The 21,337-nt window shown below is 48.6% G+C and overlaps 1 protein-coding gene across 1 annotated transcript; it reads right to left on the bottom strand.

Annotated features, from left to right (window-relative positions):
* Window positions 1-74: 74 nt before the first annotated feature.
* NCSTN (nicastrin) lies at window positions 75-19,643 on the bottom strand. Its single transcript, XM_065574335.1, is given in 18 exon segments — window positions 75-2,117; window positions 4,560-4,646; window positions 4,648-4,773; window positions 5,658-5,812; window positions 5,949-6,036; window positions 7,108-7,140; window positions 7,142-7,204; window positions 7,452-7,554; window positions 9,603-9,678; window positions 9,681-9,771; window positions 10,718-10,795; window positions 11,048-11,152; window positions 13,197-13,349; window positions 14,864-14,973; window positions 15,905-16,055; window positions 17,138-17,283; window positions 18,436-18,554; window positions 19,477-19,643. Coding segments are annotated over 18 exon segments (1,959 nt in total). The 5' UTR covers window positions 19,629-19,643; the 3' UTR covers window positions 75-1,994.
* Window positions 19,644-21,337: the final 1,694 nt, after the last annotated feature.

A 21,337-nucleotide genomic window follows, 5' to 3' on the forward strand; every position in this document is an offset into this window, starting at 1 on the left:
GCGTAGGCACAGACAACAGAGGCAGCTGTTTGTTAGCCTCGCCAGCGATCAGCTTCAGAACAAAAAGCTTGGAGTGGAGAACAGGGAGAAGGTTTATTTCTCTCTTCATAGAGGAATAAATACCGAGGGGGGAGGGAGAGAAAAATCAGTCAAGCAGCCTTCTGAAAACAGCATGAGCATTAAATCTGCATGTGGAAGGAACAAAACAACAACTTTAAAATACGGCTGAAGCCCTGACGATAGCAACGTGATTTTTGATTAAGTGTAACAATAATTCCATCCTGGCCTTAAGTAGAACCATTCATCCATAAATCTTACAGCATTTTGTAGAGGAGAGCAAGTATCATATATTGAACGCAACCCCCTCTTTTAGGAAACTGTTTGTGAGCTCATATCTTTGAGTTCCCCTTCACCTAAACAGCTTCATTTGCAGAAATATTCTATCGAGGGCAATTCCAGGCAGATTGGTTTAGTTCTGACAGAGTTGGGGAGGGTTAGAAGTTAGGTAGATGAAGGGTGTCAAAATCGGTTACCATGCAAGGGTAGTTTTTCAGCCTAAACTGGGACATGAAGCTTTTCTCCATCATTACTAGGAGCAACGAGAAGAACATGAGCAAAGGAACAGTCCGTCTTGGAGTCTCAGGAACGGTGTCCTGACAGCAAGACGTATTAGTGAGTGGAGCAGTTTCCCTAAGGGAAGCAGTGGAAATCCATAGCACGCATCACTTCAAGACTCAACTGGAGAACAGACGGAATAACTAACCCTTCAGGAGGCTGACTAGGATGTTTGGGTTGGAACTGACCAGCTCCACTTTCTTTGATTTGTTCCTTTACACAAATCTCAGCTGTTCACTTGGGATATCAACATCACTTTCTTGTCCTTAAATCACGGATACTGAAGGATGGGAGGAATTTTTGATACAAAAAGTTAATCCAGGGCCATTGGAGAGGCTGGTTCTCCTACCCAATCAGCCTTAGTTGCTATCACTAAATGCTCAATCCTGCAAGGTGCTGAGGTCAGTGCTCATTATTAATCATGTTTATTTTGTGATCGTGCCTAGGGGCTAATCAAGATTGGGGGCCCATTGTGTTAGGCGCCGTATAAACAGAGTAGCAGACGATCCCAGCCCCTGAAAGGCTGACATTCTAAAAAGACAAGGGAAATGACTCCCAGCCCAATCTCCGGACATAGCTCTCTCCTCCTTCGGCCTATTATAAAAGGAGAGAAAAGCTTTGTTGTGAGGAAAGTAAATATCTGACAAGTTCCATTTCTCCCAAGAGCAACAGACATGGCAACATCCAGTGGACTACATTCCCCAGAGTTCCTTGGTCCTATAAGCAGCAGCAATGGAGAAAGGCAGTGGGAGCAAAGGATTAGTTTGTAAGTAGTGATTTTTTTTTTTTTAATTAAGCCAAGCTATTTATATATGTACAACCCGGCTGCCTCCCAAGTATTGCACTATTAAAAAAAGGAGGAGATCTGACATCTAATTATTTGTTCAACACACCTTCCCTTGTCCGCACTGTAATGTACATAGATTCACAGCAGCTGTCGGACAATTCTTCAGCTAATCCAGATAAAAGAGGTACAACCAGGGCTCAGAGAGCAAAGAAATCTGCCATCCATGTATGTCCCAGAGAGGCCTTTCCTTCATGTGCTTCACACCCACCCCCATTCTGGAAACATATCCATGGTAGTTGGGAGGTGGTAGCATCCAGTACTGACCCTCTTCAGAGTTGCCCAAAAGGGAGGACAAAGATTCAAGGCCCTTGGAAACTTTAAAGCAACATGATCTCTTTAGGATTTAGTCAACACAGTTTTTGGGGGGAGTTTCTTCTGTTTCTGGGTTCAGTTTCTTGGGCTCACCCTTGGAAATCATGCAGCGATCCACCCGTGTCCCTATCAAGGCAGAGACATTCCAGTGTCAGCCAAGCAGTTTTAGTCAGAACAGTTGTAATCCAAGTGCTGGGGTTCCTGAACCCATGGGAAGCACTCAATAAGCCACGGCCCCACCGTCCCCAGGGCTGCTGAAAAGCACGTGCGCTTTGGCGTTGATGAAGTAGGTTGCGAGGAGAGAGAGGATCAGAATGGCGATGCCCACGACCAGTGTGATTATCTAGGTGGGGACAAGAAAGGAAACATGTAATGGTGTGGTTACAAAGACAGAATGACGGACTCACTTTGTAAAGGTTCCTGGATGCTGAAGCATCTCAGCAGAGACTCAGTATTGTATTGTGGTGACTCCTAGGGGCCTCAATCAAGGATCCGGACTCCATTGTGCTAGGTGGTAAAGAGTGGGTCTCCACCCAAGGAGCTTAGTGTCTAAAACCAGAGAAACAAAGGAATTGCCAGTCTGGACCAGATCCATGTTCCATCCAGCTTTTTGTACTCCCAGCATTATGCTTCAGAGAAAGGGAGAACAGACCTTGCATTAGGTAGATGTAGGTTAAACTGCTCCCCACATTAGTTTTTCTTCTAATCCCTAATTGTTAGAGATTGGTTTAAGCTCCAAGCATGAGGTTTTAATAGCTCTTCCAAAATGTATATTTGCATTAACTATTTTATCCTCAGACACGTCCAATCCCCCTTTGAATCTTGGCCTCAACTACATCCAGTGGCAGAGAGTTCCACAGGCTAAGTGTTGTGTGGGGGGAAAAAATTCATTTCTTGATTCTGAATCTGACGTATTTTCATTTCATTGAATGTCCCTTTATTCTTGTACCATCAGACAGGAAAAGCAGAAGCTCCCTGTCCACCTTATCTTTACAATTTGTTATTTACAAACTTTGATCATCTCCTTTCTTATTTGATGCCTTTTTAAGAAAGCAGAGAAATTAACTGGTCAGTTTATTAGTTCTTTATTTCAACGGATAAAATACACACGGCTGAGCATCAATCCTTTGCCTTGCAGATCTTATTATCCATGCCTAAGGTCCCATAATGGGCTGCTCTTCCTAGACAAACACCTACCAGTGGCAAAGCCAGAGGGACTGCGCCTGATTCTCCTTTAAACCAAGGCCCCTTTATACTGTCACAGGGTCATAAAGGAGCCTTCGTGTAACTGAGAAGCCAGCTCGTTAGCGACTCACTAGGATATTTAAGGGCTAAGACATGGCAGGCAGTGAGTTACAGCTTGCCTGGGGTGGCGATAAGAGGCACAACACAGACCGAGTAACCACCCGCTGAGTGAGTAACAACCCAAGCAGCCCAGCAACTGCCCCGACATGCATGCCCAGCCCCTGGGTGACTTATTGCTGTAACACACATGACGATGAGAGTCAGGTCTGTACATTCACAGGGTTTAGAGACAGGGGTATGACATCGCTAAGCAGCCAGCCAGAGAGCTCCAAAGTAAGGCCCACAGTTCAAAAGCCATCTCAAAATTAACCCTTCTTTGGCTGGTAGCTAAACATCAATGCAGCCATTGGGAGGGTGCTGAGAAGAATTTTGGTGACCTTACTAAAACCTGGATCAATCCTGTAAAAGAAACTGAGGCAAGTTGTGATTCTCTGCTTTTAAATGAAAGATCTGATAACGTATTGATTTGTATTTCATCCCTGGATTTTCTTATAAAGGCACCTGAGCCATGGCTGGCTATCGTTACTGCGCAAAATCAAAATAAATTCCATTTGCAGAAATACACCAAACACATTAAGGTTGCAAAATCAAGCACTCGAAAGACAGGTTGAATTCTGGCTTTTCCTGTTTTTTGCTCACGCATGATACCACCTTTACTTATATGATCACATGTAATTAAAGGTGGAGTTAATGGTGACATTTAAATTGTCACTATTAGGATTCAAAGTTAACATCCCACTAGGATGTCTCAGCTCCCCCCAGCCAGCCCCCCAAGGCTATCTACAGATCCAAGCAACGGCACTTCATTCACACTTGGTTCATGTTTGGAAGGCTTTCCTTCACCAGAAGGGCTAGAACTTTTGTTTCTAAAGGAAGAACTCATGCAGCACAATTCCACAAGGGCAAAACTTCTGAGCAATCGGAGCCCTGATTATACACGTTTTGGCAAGACAAATGGTTACTGTACAGAATATTCTTACATTTATACAGGGCCCTGGCAGCCCAGAGGATCCCAAAGCATTTTACATGCATAATCCAACACACAATATACAGGACGCATCTTCAGTTTAAGTTGGGAGGGAGCTCAGAGCAGTTTAAGAGCATGAAGCATCATTATGCAGCTGTTTAGGGGAAAAACTGAAGCCTAACACGGTGTCTAGCTAAACTACAAAGGGGAACTGAATGGAATTATCCTTGTTGGAATTTTGCTAGAAGACTACAGTTAAAGCCTTCAGTCTTGCAAAGTGTCCCAAGTTCTTTAGTCACCAAAAATGGTCAAAACCCCTCACGCCCATATTAGGCTATTGGTCAGAAATGACTTGGGGGGGGGGGGGAAGCATCTATTGCATCACTGATGCCACTTTCTGCGACACCCTGGATTTCTGTAGAGGGTCTCCTAAGAGTTGACCAAGCCCAACCCTGATTAGCTGGTGAGATCTGATAGGAGGATAGCACAAGGTGTCATAAAACACCAACTCACCTCCAGCTCCTTGCTGGCTACGAGAAATATGCGGGCGCGGATATCCTTCCAGCGGCTCTCTGTCCACGTGGAGTATTCTGTGGAGCCCCCACTGCTTCAGCTCGAAGGCAGGAGAGGCGGCCTTGGTTAGATGGACAGTTGACTGGACACAGAAGGGAACTCGCGATGTTGAGTTTGGGTCCCTGGAACCCTGCACCCATGTATAAACGTACATCTGCAAAGAGAATGCCGGGGAGTGAGACCCAACAGGGCACTGGCAAAGAACCATCAGAACCCTTTTTTCTGGAACCTCACTTGCTCTCCGGGATCATAATAGGATTGTACTGACTGTATGAGGTTCACTTCACCCATTGCTGAAAAGCGTCTCTCTCTGAGGTGGAGCGTGGGTTGTTTAACTACACATAACAGTGTACAACAGCTGAGGACTGGGAATGACAGTCCTGTGTCCAGCTGAAACTGCAGGGGAATTTATGTTGGCAGAACGTAATTCACAAGTTGGAGTTTATCCAGGATCTCAGGGCTAATGCCCCATCTCTTGTCGAAGGCATCATGGGATCTTTGATACCCAGGAGTGGCCAAGGTCTCAGTTTTACGAGTCTCTGTAGAAGCTTGAGAGATTGACTGGCCAAAGAATGAAAGACCCTGACACCAGGACTGGGTAGAGGCCCATGGGTGGTGGATGTTTGCACTGCCAATGCCTGTGCTGTATGTGCTGCAGGTGGTGAGATCAGACTCAATTACAGGGTATGTCAGAATGGCATCATTCACGGGCAGTCTACTGGACACTCAAAGCGCCATCAGACTGATGCATCTGTGATCCAAGTTGCCATCCCAGCTGTACTCACTTTAAAGGAGCACTCCCTTCTGAAGCGTCTCCCGCCTCAGGCACAAGGATGCAGCTGGGATGCCTCTATGAGGGAGGAGGACTTTCCTCATCTCTCCCACGTCTTGTTCAGGACAGAAGGAAATTTTTCCATCTAGCTTTCCTTCAGAGAGGCGAAAGTGAGACCAATTCATCGCAGGGACGTCAGTGGAGTTCACTAGCCCAGCGTTTCTGTTCCTATCCCCCACCCTCGTTGTACTCAGATGGCAACTTACTTCCTTCTCGGGGTTGGGTGTTTTTTCAGGGTTCAGGCACTCCTCCTTGGTGAAATTGACAACCGTGCCTGTGAGATTGGCCAGAACGTACTGCACTAGCTGGGTGGTGTTCACCAGTGTGGTAACCGCAATGTAGTGCTGGGGAAGTTCATCGCCTGGGAGAGTCAGAGAAAACAAGATTGGCAGGGAGAAAGCCAGATGCCAAAGAGGCTACCACAGAACTTTAGAAAGTTCCCAGGTGACATATCAAGGTCTAAGCTAGCTCTGAATTCTTCCCCAGACCATGCTTACCCAAGAGTCCTTTCAGGTCCTGTTTAATGATGGACTGGAACCAGGAGTTGTTAGTTTTAATCAGAAACCCAGAGAGCATTCTGGAGACCTGAAAGTGAGATGGAAATGGGTTCATCCACATTCAACTTTACAAGACGAATCAGGAAGTACATCAGCATAAGGCTTCAGCTGGAGTACCGTGTCCCATTCTGGGCACCACACTTTGGAAAAGATGTGGACAAATTAGAGAAAGGCCAGAGGAAAACAACAAAAATGATAAAAGGTCTAGAAAACATCACCTATGAGGGAAGGGTGAAAACACTGGGTTTGTTTAGTTTGGAGAAGAGAAGACTGAGGGGGATTGGTCCTGCTTTGAGCAGGGGGTTGGACGAGATGACTCCTGAGGTCCCTTCCAACCTGGATATTCTATGATAACCGTGTTCAAGTACATAAAAGGTTGTTATAAAAAGGAAAGCAATAAATTGTTCTCCTTAACCACTGAGGACAGGACAAGAAGCAATGGGCTTAAATTGAAGCAAGGTAGATTTAGCTTTGACATTAAGAAAACTTCTTAACTGTCAGGGTAGTTAAGACTGGAACAAATTACCTAGGGAGGTTGTGGAATCTCTGTCACTGGGGGGGGAGGGGAAGAGTTGTTTAAGAACAGGTTAGACAAACACTTGTCAGGGACGGTCTAGATAATACTCAGTTGGGGAAACGTGATATAATGGCTGAAGCACAAGGCTGGGAGCCAGGCTACCTGGGTTCCATTTGCAGTTCTGGGAGGGCGGATGATCTAGTACCTAAAGTGAAGGGCTGGGAGTTGAGAGTCCTGGGTTCCGTCCCCAGCTTTGCCACCAACTGCTTGCATAACCCATCTGTGCATCAGTTCCCCCATTCCACCCACCCCCAACTCTACAAAACAAGGATAAATATTGCTCAGTTTTGTTGAGGGCTTGTGTAGCTCAATGTCTAAGACACTGGGATCTGATGGGAGGCACGAGAGAAGGGTAAAGTGTTAGTCATTCAGCTCTGGTGGAGAAAGGGAGAGGGAGGCAGGCACCCAGGGAGACAGACAGGCCAGCATGCTGTGTAAACACACCATAAACAGAGACAGAAGGGAAAGATACGTGGAGAGCTCAGCATGGATGCACAGGGACTGGATCCCATCTGCTCGTACCATTCTTGGATCCGCCTGAATAGCAGAGGTGTTTGCCGGTTCCCCCGCAAGCTGAGTAGAGAGCACGGGCGACCACTGTGGCTACTTCTGCCAGGGACTGCAAGGAAAGAGGGCTCTGTGTTAATCAAGACAGGCAGGCCCAGAACAACAGGGAAGGAGAGCCAGCCAGTCCCCACACAATCCATCAAAGCATTTATAGCACATTCATATCTAAGCGCCTAATGCCACCAGCCCAGTCGAAAGCACCCCAGCAATGGGAAGAGAACCCAGCACCCAGATCCCCGCCACCCCCCCCGTCTCCACCCCCCTGCGAGCAATGGACAGAAACAATGTTTTGCAGAAACCTTAGCTGTGTCAGTGACATAGTCCAGGGTCTCCTCAGGCTAAAGCCCCTCAGGATATTTCATCAGGATGTTCTCTGCTGTGTCATACATGCTCTGGTAATATCTGAAAGAGGAAGGAAACAGGATTGGGGAAAGGGGGCGGAAAGAGATCACAGGGCATGGAATTCAATTCAGTCCATGCCTGAAGCAGACATTGGGAGTGGTCCCCAGGGAGTGAAGTCGCAGCTTTGCCAGAGCGCTGGCCTCCCACGCACTCCTTAAACCATTTAATGAGGCTTTATAATTATCTTTGGGCCTTGCACCACTTCTCCCATCTGAGGATCTCAACGCAACTGACGAGCAGTGATTAAACCTCAGTTGGGTAGGCGTTACCCCATCCGTTACGCGGATGGAGAAACTGAGGCACAGAGCAGGGAAACGATACACGAGGCCACAAGTCAGCGGTGAAGGTGGGAACAGAATCTAGAAGTGCCGATTCCTAGTTCCTTTCTCCAACCGGACCTATTGACTCTCCTGCACTGACAGGTCCGAGGGATTCCAAGTTAACTTTGTGACAGCCTTGCATCAAGACATCTGCAGCAGCAGCGGCACACAGCTGAATCGAGGACTGGGCGAAAAGCCCAGCACAATGGTCTGTGCTTCCAGGTTGGATGGGAACACTGAAAGCAATTTCCCAAGAGTGAAGAAGAGTTGGAAGGACGAGATGCACTACCCTCGTCTCCAAAATTCTCCAGCGCGCCCAGAGCTGTGCTGCTCGGGAGTTTGGAAGGTGGCTGCTTCCCCTGGCTGTCTGCAGAGACAGCGTGACGGATCAGAGAAGGGGGTGGGGATGAGGGGAGAGAGGCAACCTGGAATGACGGGATGGGTAAGAGCCACAAGCAATTCCCTTCCCACTCCCACCCCCTCCACTTTCCAACGCCCCCTGGGAGAGGATGCTCATGGAACATGCCACGAGGGGGTCAGGTGGGGTAAATGGAAGAGCCTCTTCCACTGCCTGGGGCCCCTGCCACCGCAAATAGAAAGATATATTAAAAAAACAGCAGCTTCTGGAAGAGCAGATGAGGCTCAGGCACGCTCAGCTGCCATTTGCTCACCTCTGGCTCCCAGCCAGCTGCGGGGAACGTTTTCTGTACAAAACTGGATTTTTTTCGCTTGTCAGGATAATTATGTTGCGCCTGTTCAATTACATGGCACATGGTTGCTCCCCCCACTCCCCTCTGTCCTCCATCCACCACACTGCTTGTATGGGAGGCAGCGCACCCCCAAGCTGGGATGTTCTGGGAGGCTGAGCTGCCCTCTGCTGGCTACCACTGGAAATGGAGTCTATGTCCCCTTCTGAGCTGGGCACCTCCCAGAAACAGTTTTGCATGGTGTTTGCTAAGCTTTGATAGTGCCCCCAACCCCAAACACTGGCTCCAGCCACATGGGGGCAGATGCTGGCTGTGGTGAGAGTGCACACACCTGGGTTTCTTTACCACGGACTGCAGAGGGAGTCAGGTGTGTTTGGGTTTCTATTAGAAAATGCAATGCATCCCGGGAATCCTTACGTTACAAAGGAGTGTGCCGGGCTGCATCCACTGGACTGGGGCTAGGAATCCTGCCTCTGCCATTCTGGGTAAGTCACTTTGGCTACCATCATGAGACCTGGTGCCCAAGGGTTCTGAAAGTCAAACCACGTTGTCTCCAATTCGCTGGTTTCTAGACACTGGAGAATTTCTGCCCTAATCTGTGTCTCAAACTGCCCCCCCTCCTCTAGCTCATCATGTCAAATTCAGCACTGTCTTGGGATCCAAAGTCCCAGCTGTTTGGGGAAACTTTGACATGAGGGAGGGAGAGGAGGAGACCAAGTCCAGTTCCTAGCAAACAGGTGTCCTTTGACAACGACCCCCTTCTTGTCAGTTTCAGCACAGAGGCTAAAGAGCAAACCAGCCTGAAGTTCCCCCTTGTACCTGGTCCAGGTTTTGGCACATGGGTGCTGTGATGTGGGGTAGCTGCTGGGGCTAGCAGCCTTCAGGGTTGTTAAGCAACACAGAGATTTTATTTTGCTACTAGAGTTTAAACACCAGACTGGAAGACAGTCACATTCCAGGTGAAACCACCTGCTCTCCACCCCCGCCATAGACACAACAGAGATAGCATTGCTCCCCATACCTGTTCTGGAAGGAAGTGCGATGATCAGCCAGGACCACCCCAGGGATCTGCTTGGCCCTCAGAAAGCGCTGGAGGAAGAAGGCGGGAGAGGCTGAGACTGACTAACTTCCTGTAGAGTCACATTCGCACCCATGCTGCTGTTGATCAGAGCTTCCACCAGAGTTTTAACCTGAAAAGGGAGAGAGAGGAGTCAGGAATGCTCTACTGCTTCCATCACGCTCAGTGTTTGGTCACGGCTACCACGAATGGCCTGGAGCTGAACCGCTTTGGGCTGGGATCATGTCAGTTCTCATGCTAAGCAGGGTCAGGACAGGGTAGTACTTGGAGGGGAGACCATCACAAACCCAAGTGCTGCAGAAGCAGCAATAATTCAGCAGAGGGTTCTTCTTGCTGGGTCAGTGATGCTGGGGAGCGCAGTGGTACACGAGGATGAGTCTAAGTAGAGAGATGGAGCAAGGTCCTGACCTGTCGTGATTGTTAAAGATCTCATGGCACTTTCTGCTAGTCAAGGCAGTGGCCCTATAATTTGACTACATTGTGAAATTTCATTCTGTTTCCTTAAATTCCCTCATGGTATCAGCTGGACACCGAATTTTTCACTATGCCATGAGCTACTGTGTAGCTTTGTTGTGCTGCTCATTCCACCCCAGAGCTGGTTGCATATCGGGGTCAGAAAAGTTAGCAAGGCCCAGTGGGTTCCTCTGGGATGAAAGCTGCTGTTAAATATCTAGGACATTAAAGAGGCTATGGAGAGGGACTCAGAACTAGGAGACCCCCTTCCCCCTCCCCCCCCCACCTCTGACACTAGCAACAGGTCATCAGGTGGTCAGCAAAATCAATGGAAGGAGTCAGATATGCTTATGCCAGTGCCATGCCCTCCTCAAACCATAGTGGGGTGAGGATCTGGCCCTTTGCCCAGTAATGGGGCCTGCTGTCAGCGGAGAAATGCAGCTGCCGAGAAGCCTCTCTGTTCTGCTAGAGCTGTGCTCTGGGATTTTCCCCTGCAGGGTGTAAGCGGCTTTCCCTTTCCCTGGCTTGTACACCACAGCTGGAAACACAGAGAGCAGGCACAGGGACTCAGATTGTCCTCTGTGCAGAAGGGAGAGTTTCATTACCTGTGGTTGAATAGATTCATTCCTCCGAGAGACAGGGTCTGTGTGCACCCAAAGAACAGAGGAGTTCCGTAAAGCCACCTGCAAGAGAACGAGCCACTTGTCAACACACGCTGCTGACCCATCTGGATTTTACAATGCTTGCCTTATTTAGAGCTTGGTGCAGAGGGAAGTCGCTGAAAACTCCCCCCAGAGAGACAAGACAGACCGTGGGAGCTACAGTGACCACCACATGGGTGGTCACAAAGAGATCAAAGGGGAGGAACGAGGGCTGGCTGGGGGAAAACCCAACTGAATGGTCACCAAGAGATCGGCAGAAAACTTGTCCCGCACCTGACTCAGCTCCAGGAAGGAATGAATGTTGTCCAGGCGGATGGGAAACTTGTCCATTTGCATGTCATATACCATTCGCGAGCTGCCAATGTAATCAAAGGTCTCCTGTGACGGAACAAGTTCATGCATGAACCATAGGCATTTGGATAGTTAATGAGCTCAATCCTAAGCAGTGTTTGAGAGGGGGATGTGGAGAAGGAGAATCTGGAATTAACTCCTCCCCTCATGTCTTTCTAAAAATTCTGCCGTTTGGTGGCATTCCAAACCCCCCTCCTCCAAATAAAAATGCTCTTTGTTGTCTCTTCATGAGTCAGGGACACAGGCCCTGATGGCAGGGATGGGCCTACAGCAATATCTAGAGATCGGCTAATGAATTCCACCAAACCCGAGGAAATCTCCATCCCCATCCCTGTTTCTAGGTGAGGACTGCAGGACACTGTGATCCAGCAGCGGCAGAAAGCAGCACAAACTCCACCTCTCTGTAACGTGTGTGAACAGGCTCTATGGCCCAGACTGACAAGGGTATTTAGGCACCTCAAGCTGCATATAGGCGCCTTGAGCCCACAGACAGCCATGGGAGGTGGCTGCCTATCCGGCTTAGCTACTTATGCAAATCCCACCAGTCTCCTTTCTGCACCTTTTGGTGCCTAAAAGCCTTCGGAAAGGCTTCTCTACCCATGGAGTTACTGCTGATGAACTAGCCCAGATTCACTCCCCATGCGGGCGCTCTTATTCCAAAATCAGGGGTAACTCCATGTGTCGAGAAGCCCTAACTCTGGCTCCATGTGCCTCATGGTCCATTACAGTTAATGGGAGATACATGGGCGCAAAGCCCCGACAGTCTCTGCACATCACTGTAGTATCTGAATGCCACCTCCCGCATGGATCCGACAGGCCTGCAATGGCTAGGGACAAACCAACGAGTTAGATGTCCTTATTTTCCACTGTTTTGCTCCTCTGAATCACAACGTTAACACTAGTTATTAACCTCAGCTACTAGATCATACCATCTCCCGTGAGACTCTGAATACAAGAGCTTGGGCAGAAATCAGGTTAGGGGATTTCGACTTCTTTCCACCCTCTGGATGGGGAGGGGACTGCAACAGGAAATCAGGGGATCCTGCCATCTCATAAGGGGAATGTGCAAGACAGAGATGAGCACCCACTGTAAGAGGCAGAAAGTGTTCTGGGGGAGTCTATAGGTAAAGGCATTCCTACCATCTCTCCAGGGAATGGCAGGAAAAGTCAGGCCGCCACTAGACAACCCTTCCCCAAAGCTCCCGTACAGTGGAACCTGACAACTCTCCCCACCTCCTCTACATGGTACACACAGACTGCCCAATCCAAGTGCAACTCTTAGGGAAGGACTGACTACAGATGCCCAAGCTGGGGGTGTCACATGGCCACTCCACGGGACCCTGGGTGCTAGCTTTGCAGAGTTACACAAGGGAGGCCATCCATCGCCGCAGATGCCTGGAGGGGAACATCAGCTGCTAACCATCACTCTCCTTCCCTCCCCCAAGAGCTTACCCTGGCTTAACACAGCTGCGAGTGCCAGCTCTTGGAAATTAGCTGCACTGCAGACCGCACATATATTTTTAATCTTGTCTCACCTGGTTTCATTGGAAGATTTACATTGGCAAAGCTGTGACTTATCCTGATGGCAGGGTACAGGGCTAAAGAAGCCTGGAAGGTCCGGGTGCGAAATTAGGGATGCAAGAGACCCGTTCATTCATTGGATCCATCACCATGTCAGGATAGGCTACAAGTGCATCGGCTTAAGGGAACATGAAGAACCACGGCACCCAGGCTCTAGGTTTGCAAAGAAACTATTTTGCACCAGGATGAAGAGAGAGAGGCTCTTTTGCTCCCTCAACTAATTGCAACAGTTTAGAGGTGATGCCCCTAGAAAGTGCAGGCCCCACTTGTTAGTGGCTTTTGTGCAGTTCCCTCAACAGGAACTCCATAGTCTCTGTGCTCTTTGTGGGATAGGGCTTGGTGCTGGAGGAGGGATCTCGTGGCTCGGCACAAGGCAGGTGTAGATGCATAGAGGTCTACCAGCATCTGTGGAAGCTGCTGTCGAAAGGGCAGAGTGGATGAGGAGCTGATCACTAGCCCAAGACAAGCTAAGAGGGGATGAAGATCTTACCCCTTGGAAGAAGGTGAACATGATGTTCCTTGGTAGTTTCTGAACGTCTGGCACTTTATGGAGGGCTTCAGCAGCCGCCAAGTGGGTCACGAAGGAGGCGACGGCGCTCTCTGCCCCTGGGGCTACGTTCCAGAAGAATGAATGGCTGTCAATCTGTGAGCACAAGTGGGAGGAGTGAACAACTCACGCACACATGGAGAGACACTAATACAGGGTCACTGGTGGACTGAAGAATGGGCAAACCCGACTGGATAAGACACAGCCAGAATCTTCACCCCCAAACTGAATCCACCCTTGAAACACAAAAGCAACTTGCTCTGCCAGTGACTCTTAACATACTGCTCCCATAGCTATACCAGTCCTGAAGCCTCACGCGCAGCTGTGCCAATGCATCTCAGTCCTAGCCTGCAGCACATACTTGTATTCCAGGCCTGGATCTCCTGTAAGCAGTACACGCCAACTGTGATGTGCTATTAATGGTTCAACTGATGTTCACTATAGGCTAGACTGTGGCCATTAAACCCAGCGAGTTCTGCTCTCTCATCTGCAGGGGTGGAAAAACAGGGTATGCACCAGCTGTAGGGCGGTCCAGCGGCTAAGGTATCAGATTGGAACAAGGAGATCTAGGTTCTATTCCCAGCTCTGTCACTGACTCACTGCAAAACCCTGGACACATCACCTATAGGACTCGGCCACCCTCCCTCCACCATCTGTCAAAATGGGCTAATCATATTCATCCCATCTTAGTAAAGTGCTTTGAGATCAATGGATGAAAACCATCATAGGAGTGCCAGGTATTCACTAATCTGGGCTCCCCCATCATTCAGGTATGAAGATCCATATAACAATATCCACTCTTTTAAGAACAGAGAGTTGATTGGTTTTTTGGACATCACTGTATAACTTGATGGTGATTAGATTCGAGTGTATCCTTCATGGGGAGAAAATCCTGGGTACTAAAGGGCTCTTTAATTTAGCAGCAAAAGGCAGAACAAGATCCAACAGCTGGATGCTAAAGCCAGACAAATTACAATTAGAAATAAGGCTCAGATTTTTAACAGCAAGGGTGATTGACCACTGGAACAAACGACCAAGGGAAGTGGTGGGTTCTTCATCTTCAAATCCAGACTGGATGCCTTTCTGGAAGATATTCTTTAGCTAAGCAAGTTATTGGCCTCAAGCCAGGGGAAATGGGTGAAATTTAACGGCCTGTCTTATACAGGAGACCAGAGTAGATGATCTGGTGGTTCCTTCTGGCCTTAGACTCTATGAATCGATGAGTAAGAAGGCCTGGAATACACTAGACCCTTGAATCTCAAAGCATTTTGGAAACAATTCAGCCTTCACAAGAGGTAGGTACATTTATCATCATTTTATGAGAGGAAAACAGAGTGAGTAGCTTGCCCAGAATCATGCAGCAAGTCAGAGGCAGATCCAGAAATAAAACCCAGGAGTCCCAATATTCTCAGCCCCTACATTAACCAGGAGACACCGCTGGCACCTGAATAACGGCTCCTACCTGCAGAATGATACCAACCACGGCTAGTCAGCAAGATTTAAGGCAGGAGATCTTGATGCATATACGATGGGCAGTCCATAAAGGCACAACTCCCCTAGAAAACCTTCCCTTGCACCCCAGCCCAGAAAAATTAGGTACGACCACCTACTCGAGTAGCAACAATGATGACTTCATCCATAGGGTCTATTTTGCTGGAGGTATTGATGGGTTTCAGCGTGCTCCACACATTATAATCGGACAGAGCGTCGCAGACTTCTTCTAGGAAGCAGAAATAATATGGTTCAAGAGCAGGAACTCTGACAGTAATAAAGAACAAGGAGCTGAAGCTATTCTTTGGCCAGTTTGGGAGGTTCAGAGCTCACCAACTGATCCAACAGCACCAGGCCCCCTTCTAGTGATCAGAGGTGAAATCCTGATCCCACTGAAATCAATGACAAAATTCCCATGGATTTCATTTTGACCCCAATGTCACCCTGTGCATTCACTGCTCCTCTACCATTTCGTCTATTCACCCCACCATCCCCAAAATAAGTCAATCCAAGTAATATACTTAGCAGGCGTTAGGTCCCATCTCACCCCTTATCTCCCTTTCTCAGGGATGTCCTGTGCTGTAGACTACTGACCTCTGGACTCCAGGGTGTCTCACTGCTTTAACTGTAAACTATTTACATTACAGCGAGGAAACTGGTGTCACAAAAGCATTTGATTAAGGAAATTAACTGTACGTTGTTCTTGTGTTTTGCATATTTAAGTCTCAATAGTCTGGCAGGTTCTTGGGTTGTGCACTGGGATGGAGGCCAGTGCCATCACTCCAAACCCATAGCCAAGAAGGAATTTGAGAGACCTTAGTTCAACAGAACCACTTTCCTCAACCAAGGGCCAAACGGGTTATTTGCTAGGACCACATGTCCTGTAAATAAAGACTCAGACTACAGCAACAGTCACCTTTAGCACAGAGGCCTGGTCTGTGGTGACTGCAGGTCCCAGCAGGCATTACTTTGGCTTGAATGCTGCCTTCATTACAGAACCTGTGTGAACACAGACCACTCCACCATGTTCAAGGTCAGAGTGGTGCCGGGCTGTATCGTATAAAGCTACGGGTTGTGTTTCCTCTTTCTAATGCACACACCATGTCCCACTTGAATTCCCATCACCAGTCCCCACCCCACCCTGCTAGGAGTGCACTCACCTGGGTTGAGGCTGAAGGCGGTCTGGAGGGAGCTCCGTCTCATGCAGGTAACCGTGTTGGTGACAGCATGCATGTGGGCGAAAAGCTGCATGGCACACAAAGGGTACTCTGGGACGGAGCCATTCTGCGGGAGGTTATGGTCTTGGTAGCACTGAGACAGAAATAGAAATAAATACTTATACAGCAGAGTGGTCTAGCGGATAGGACATAGGATTGGGACTCAGGAGACCTGGGTTTTAGTCCCAGTTCTGTAACTGACTAGCTGTGAGATCTTGGGCAAGTCATTTCACTTCCCCTATCTGTGCCTGCTTCCCCCTCCCACCCTTTGTCTATCTTGTCTGTTTAGACTGTAAGCTCCTTGGGGCAGGGACTGCCTTTTGCTGTATGTACAGTGCCTAGCACAATGGGGCCCTGGTCTCAGGGAGGGCGCACAGGTGGGTAAGTAGCAGACCCCTACTCTGCCCTTTACAGATGGGTACACAAGCACAGAATAGATATTAAACCAAGATTCCCCTATCAGATGAAGACTCTTAACTGGTTCCAAATTTTAACCTTACATACAAACAGCCTGTTTCCCCCAACCCACCTGCAAAATTTTACTAATTTAGGAAGCTGGCAACTCAGATGAGCATAAGTTAGTGTGGAAGAAAGTATTTCCCTACCGAAGTGGCACAGCTAGACTCCCCTCTGCAGGTGTTAAGGCAGGGGTGGGCAAACTACGGCCCGGGGGCCACATCCGGCCCTTCAGACATTTTAATTCGGCACTTGAGCTCCCATCGAGAAGCAGGGTCCAGGGCTTGCCCCGCTTTGCGCGGCTCCCCGAAGCAGCCGCGTGTCCCCCGCAGCCCCTGCCCCAAGCACCGCCCCCCGCAGCCCAGCCAATGGGAGCTGCAGGGGCAGTGCCTGCGGACAGGACAGCACGCAGAGCTGCCTGGCTGCAAAGGAGCGGGGAGATGCCATTGCTTCCAGGAGCTGCTTGAGATAATCACCACCCGGAGTCTGCACCGCTGATCCCCTCCCCTAGCCCTGATCCCCCTCCTGCCCTCGGTACCAGCCCAGAGTACCCTCCTGCACCTCCAACCCCTCATCCCCAGCCCCACCCAAGAGCCTTCACCCCCTCCCGCACCCCAATCCCCAATTTGGTGAGCATTCATGGCCCGCCATACAATTTCCATACCCAGATGTGGCCCTCGGGCCAAAAAGTTTGCCCACCCCTGTGTTAAGGTATAGTACCTGCTTAATAACTTGAGTCTCGTTGGCATCTTCAAGTAGAAAGATGGGGAAATTGAAATCCTCGTAAGCAAGGCCATTCCCGAGAGGATTCCACACAGTCCAGTTGCAGTGAGCATACTGAGGGCCATAATTATTGGAATAGACACCTGCAGGCATGGAGAAACAGGCAGGTCAAATCATTGAGGGAACAGCGCAGACTGTTGGAAAGGCAGGGCCCACTGAGCAAACTGCAGCAGGAACAGAGAGACCACCACCACAGGCTAAGAAACCAACCGCGAAATGAACAGAGAGATGGATTCAGTTGCCACATGTGGGGAAAACAGAAGAGACAGAGCACTGCCAGGTGAAGAGAATGAGAGAGAGGCACATGCAAAGCCATCATGTGCCAAGAGGTTGGCAGAAGCACATAACAAGCATTTATCACATGCTGAGAGAGTGGAAGATGCATACAGAGAAACACTGTACTTTGAAAGAGAGAGAGAGAGAGAGACACACCATTTTCTGAGATCCATCATGTGCTGGAAGCACCTCGAAGCATTTACAAAGCGCCCGTCACTGTAACACCTACATGCTGTGTGAACAGCATGAAGGTGATATGACAAATGCCAACACACCAAACTCACCTTCTGTGTTTCTACAGCACCTTTCATTGCAAAGCATCCCAAAGTGCTGTACAATCTATACATAATATAGCAATCACTTCACCCACCACCAACCTGCAGCCACCTCGGAGGTGGAACACAGCAGTGGGTTAGCAGCACGCAGCAGTGGGTTAGGGCAGACAGTGAATAATCATTGAAGTGAATACCCAAATGAGCTTGCAGGGGGAACATAGGGAGGTAGAATGAAGTTCAGAGGGCTGGAATTTGGCCAGGACACTGGGATTAAAAGTGCAATACTATAAAGAGAGCCACAAGACCTTTTAATGACCATAGATTGTCAGAATGAGTTTCATCCCTCATCTGAAAGAGGAACTGCAGAGAGACCAGGTCAGTCTGCGTGACACAAGGAAGAAACCCCTTAGTGAATCACTAGCATAACTTTCTAGAGCACCTCAGGTGTTCCTTTGAAGGTCTCCCATTTACATACTGACCCCATCCCAACCCTTGTGAAATCTGACAAGATTCCAGCACAAACTGGTTACACCTACAGAATGTTAATGAGCCTAAATTATAAAGCAATAATTCACACACAATCCCACAGCAAGTGGAAAGCCACAGGTTGTCAGTTTTTTGCAAAACACTTCCTACTCTGATCACCCCGTCCTGAGCCAAACTAAGAGTTTAATGTTTCCTTACCAAACCCATCATTTGGGCATTTTAAGCCAGGGGAGAATCCTTGTGCGGGGCTGGGTTTGGAGATGGCCACAGCCAGCCCAGAAATTCGTGAGGATCCCTTCAGCTGCAGCATCAGCTCCCTGGAACAAAGAGAATGTGGATGAAACGGCCCCCCCCAAATTCCCTGGCAATCTTACCACAAGGAAAGATTTAGGCCAGGGGGTCTCAAACTTTATTGCACCGTGACCCCCTTCTGACAAAAAAAAAAAATTACTACATGACCCCAGGAGGGGGACCGAAGCCTGAGCCCGCCCGAGCCCCCCCACCCTAAGGGCTTCAGCCCCAGGTGGGGGGCCTGTAGCCTGAGTCCCAGCACCCAGCGCTGACACCCTCAGACTTCGGCCCCGGGCAGTGGGATTCGGGTTCTGGCTTCGACCCCAGGTCCCAGCAAGTCTAGTGCCAGCCCTGGTGGCCCCATTAAAATGGGGTCATGACCCACTTTGGGGTCCCAACCCACCGTTGGAGAACCACTGATTTAGGCCACGCAGCAGTAAAAGTATCACAAACCAAAAACCATTCCATAAGCTGTACCACACCCTTGTGAGAGAGTTATTTGCTGGGGAACCAGACAGTCATTAGCAGAGCCAGGAGAGAACCCAGGAATCCTGCTCCAACTGCTAAGCCGTCTATTGAGACGCTGGCCGGGGCAGGTACCAGTGTGCAGGAAGAACACTCATTCTAGTTTTCCAATTTACTTTTCTAAAAGTAGGCACAAGGGTCTGGTTTTCAGTGGTGTTCAGCACCCACAGCCTACGAAGGGTGCTTCAGAGGCACAGCACTGCCAAAAACCAGGGCTTTGGGGACCAATTCCCAGGGACCCATCTCCAGCGAATTCAGAATTCCAGATTTGGCTGCTCAAACACACACAGGCGCTTGTCCCGAGGGCCCAAATGGCAAATGTGGCCACTGGATTTAGGGCCCCTGTGTTTGCAATTTCGGCTCACGCTGCTTTGGCAGAGAAGAGGTGATTAAGAATGGTTAAAATTCACCATAGCTCCTTACCTGGTGAAAAGCTCCCCCTCTAGCAGTACCATGTATGGGGGATGAGGTCCATCAGTAAGCACCCATTTCAGGTCCTGCTCCTTCTCCACCACATGGATTACCCCTGTGTCTCCACTCATGGAGGCTGCAGAGAGAAAGACAGAATTCTCCATGGTTCACCAAAATCCATTTCCCTCAAAGCTGTACACTTCACTTTGCACTTCAGTGAAAGAAAGATCAACATATGGGATTAGAGGGAAGAAGCAACTGACTTGCACAGTTCAGCTAAGAGATGACCAACGACCAAAAAAACACAGACATCTTTTAGATGAATGAGGCTGAAAGAGGAGTTTAAGAGATAATCATACGCCCTTTTAAAGCAGATTTTATCTAAAGATTTTGAAGTACTTTAGGTACATCAATGAATTAAACATCACCTGCCTCTTGGGGGAAGAGGGAGGATGTTGAGTATGAACCTTACTGTATACAGGGGAAATGAGGCACAGAGATGGGAAGTACGAGGAGGAACAGGAGAAGTCAGCCACCAGCAAGCGGGGAATGTCCAGAAGAGAAGGAAAGAAGGGAACATATCAGCTGAGAGTACATCTGGGGAAGCACGTGCAGTGAGACAGGAGGGGTCCTAGCAGCAGAGAAGCCATGTGCAGGACAGATCGGGGCAGGAATCAAACGACAATCAAAAGAAAACAAGGTGCTTAACATTTTCCAAAAGCACGTATTGGAAAAGCACAGGGGCCCTACATCCATTAGAGACAGCTAAAGATACACAGATGTGATCACATTTCCTGGTCAGTAATTGCTGTAGTTGTCACCGGAGTATTATGGGATTGGGAAAGGAGGGGCCCGTAAAACAATCTGTATTAAGAGGTGGCTCACACCACTATATGAGAAAGTTGGAACACCAGCTAGGGGAGATAGCCACGTACAGTTAGTTGTTCTGCCCTTTAACTGCTGCTGACACGGTCCACATTGGAGCGTGGTTCACGCTGAGGACACATGATGAGACTCAACCACAAATGAACAAAATGCTGACTCACAAGAAACCCTTTCTGCACAGCACCAATAGCAGCAGAGGAACTATTAGATCAGTGCTCCTTCTCCGTCATCCCAGCAACCCACAAACCTCGGTAGTACAACAAACCCACAAAACTAAAACCACAGCCCATGGAGAGTTTGAAAAGAATACTCTAGACAGAGGAAAGCACGTGAAGGGGAGGATGCCCAACTGATTACACACACCCTGGAACCAATTCGATAGGAACAAAAGACATGTGACTGACCAGCGGCATGTTAGGCATGTCGCCTTACCGAAGCAACTACACATGCTGTGGTTTATCAGCAACTGTGCAAAAGACAAGAAAACTGACACAAAACTACATTACAGAAAACAATACAAAGAAATTTCACAATGAGAGGCCTGTGTTATAGAGGGACAGGTCAGTGCACAAGGTTCCTTGGTTTTGGGAGGATACTAAGGAAACTTTTGAGCCCTGGTGAAATCTAACTACTTAAATAAGAGGAAATCTCCTATCATCTCATGGATATTAAGCTAATTACATATGAATGTGATAGGACTTGGCAGCAAGAGAGATCAAAGCAATTTTGGGCAGTGTTGCCAACTCTCACCATTTTATTGCAAGCCTTGATTTCATGATTTTAAGCCAATCTCAGGATTTCTGAAGTGCCTTGGGTTGGGAATACCAGGAAGCAGTGAAGTGATAGCACCTCTCATATGGCCCTAGTGCAATCACACCTGGAGCATATGGCTTTCATTTTTTGGCACATTACTAGAAAGACATTGACAAACTAAAAATAGTGCAGGAAGAAGCCACAAAAATGAGTGTTCTCTCAGTAAGTGAAAGAG

This window comes from Chrysemys picta, chromosome 20 (genome assembly GCF_011386835.1).
Source record: "Chrysemys picta bellii isolate R12L10 chromosome 20, ASM1138683v2, whole genome shotgun sequence".
NCBI classification, from domain to species: Eukaryota; Metazoa; Chordata; order Testudines; family Emydidae; genus Chrysemys; species Chrysemys picta.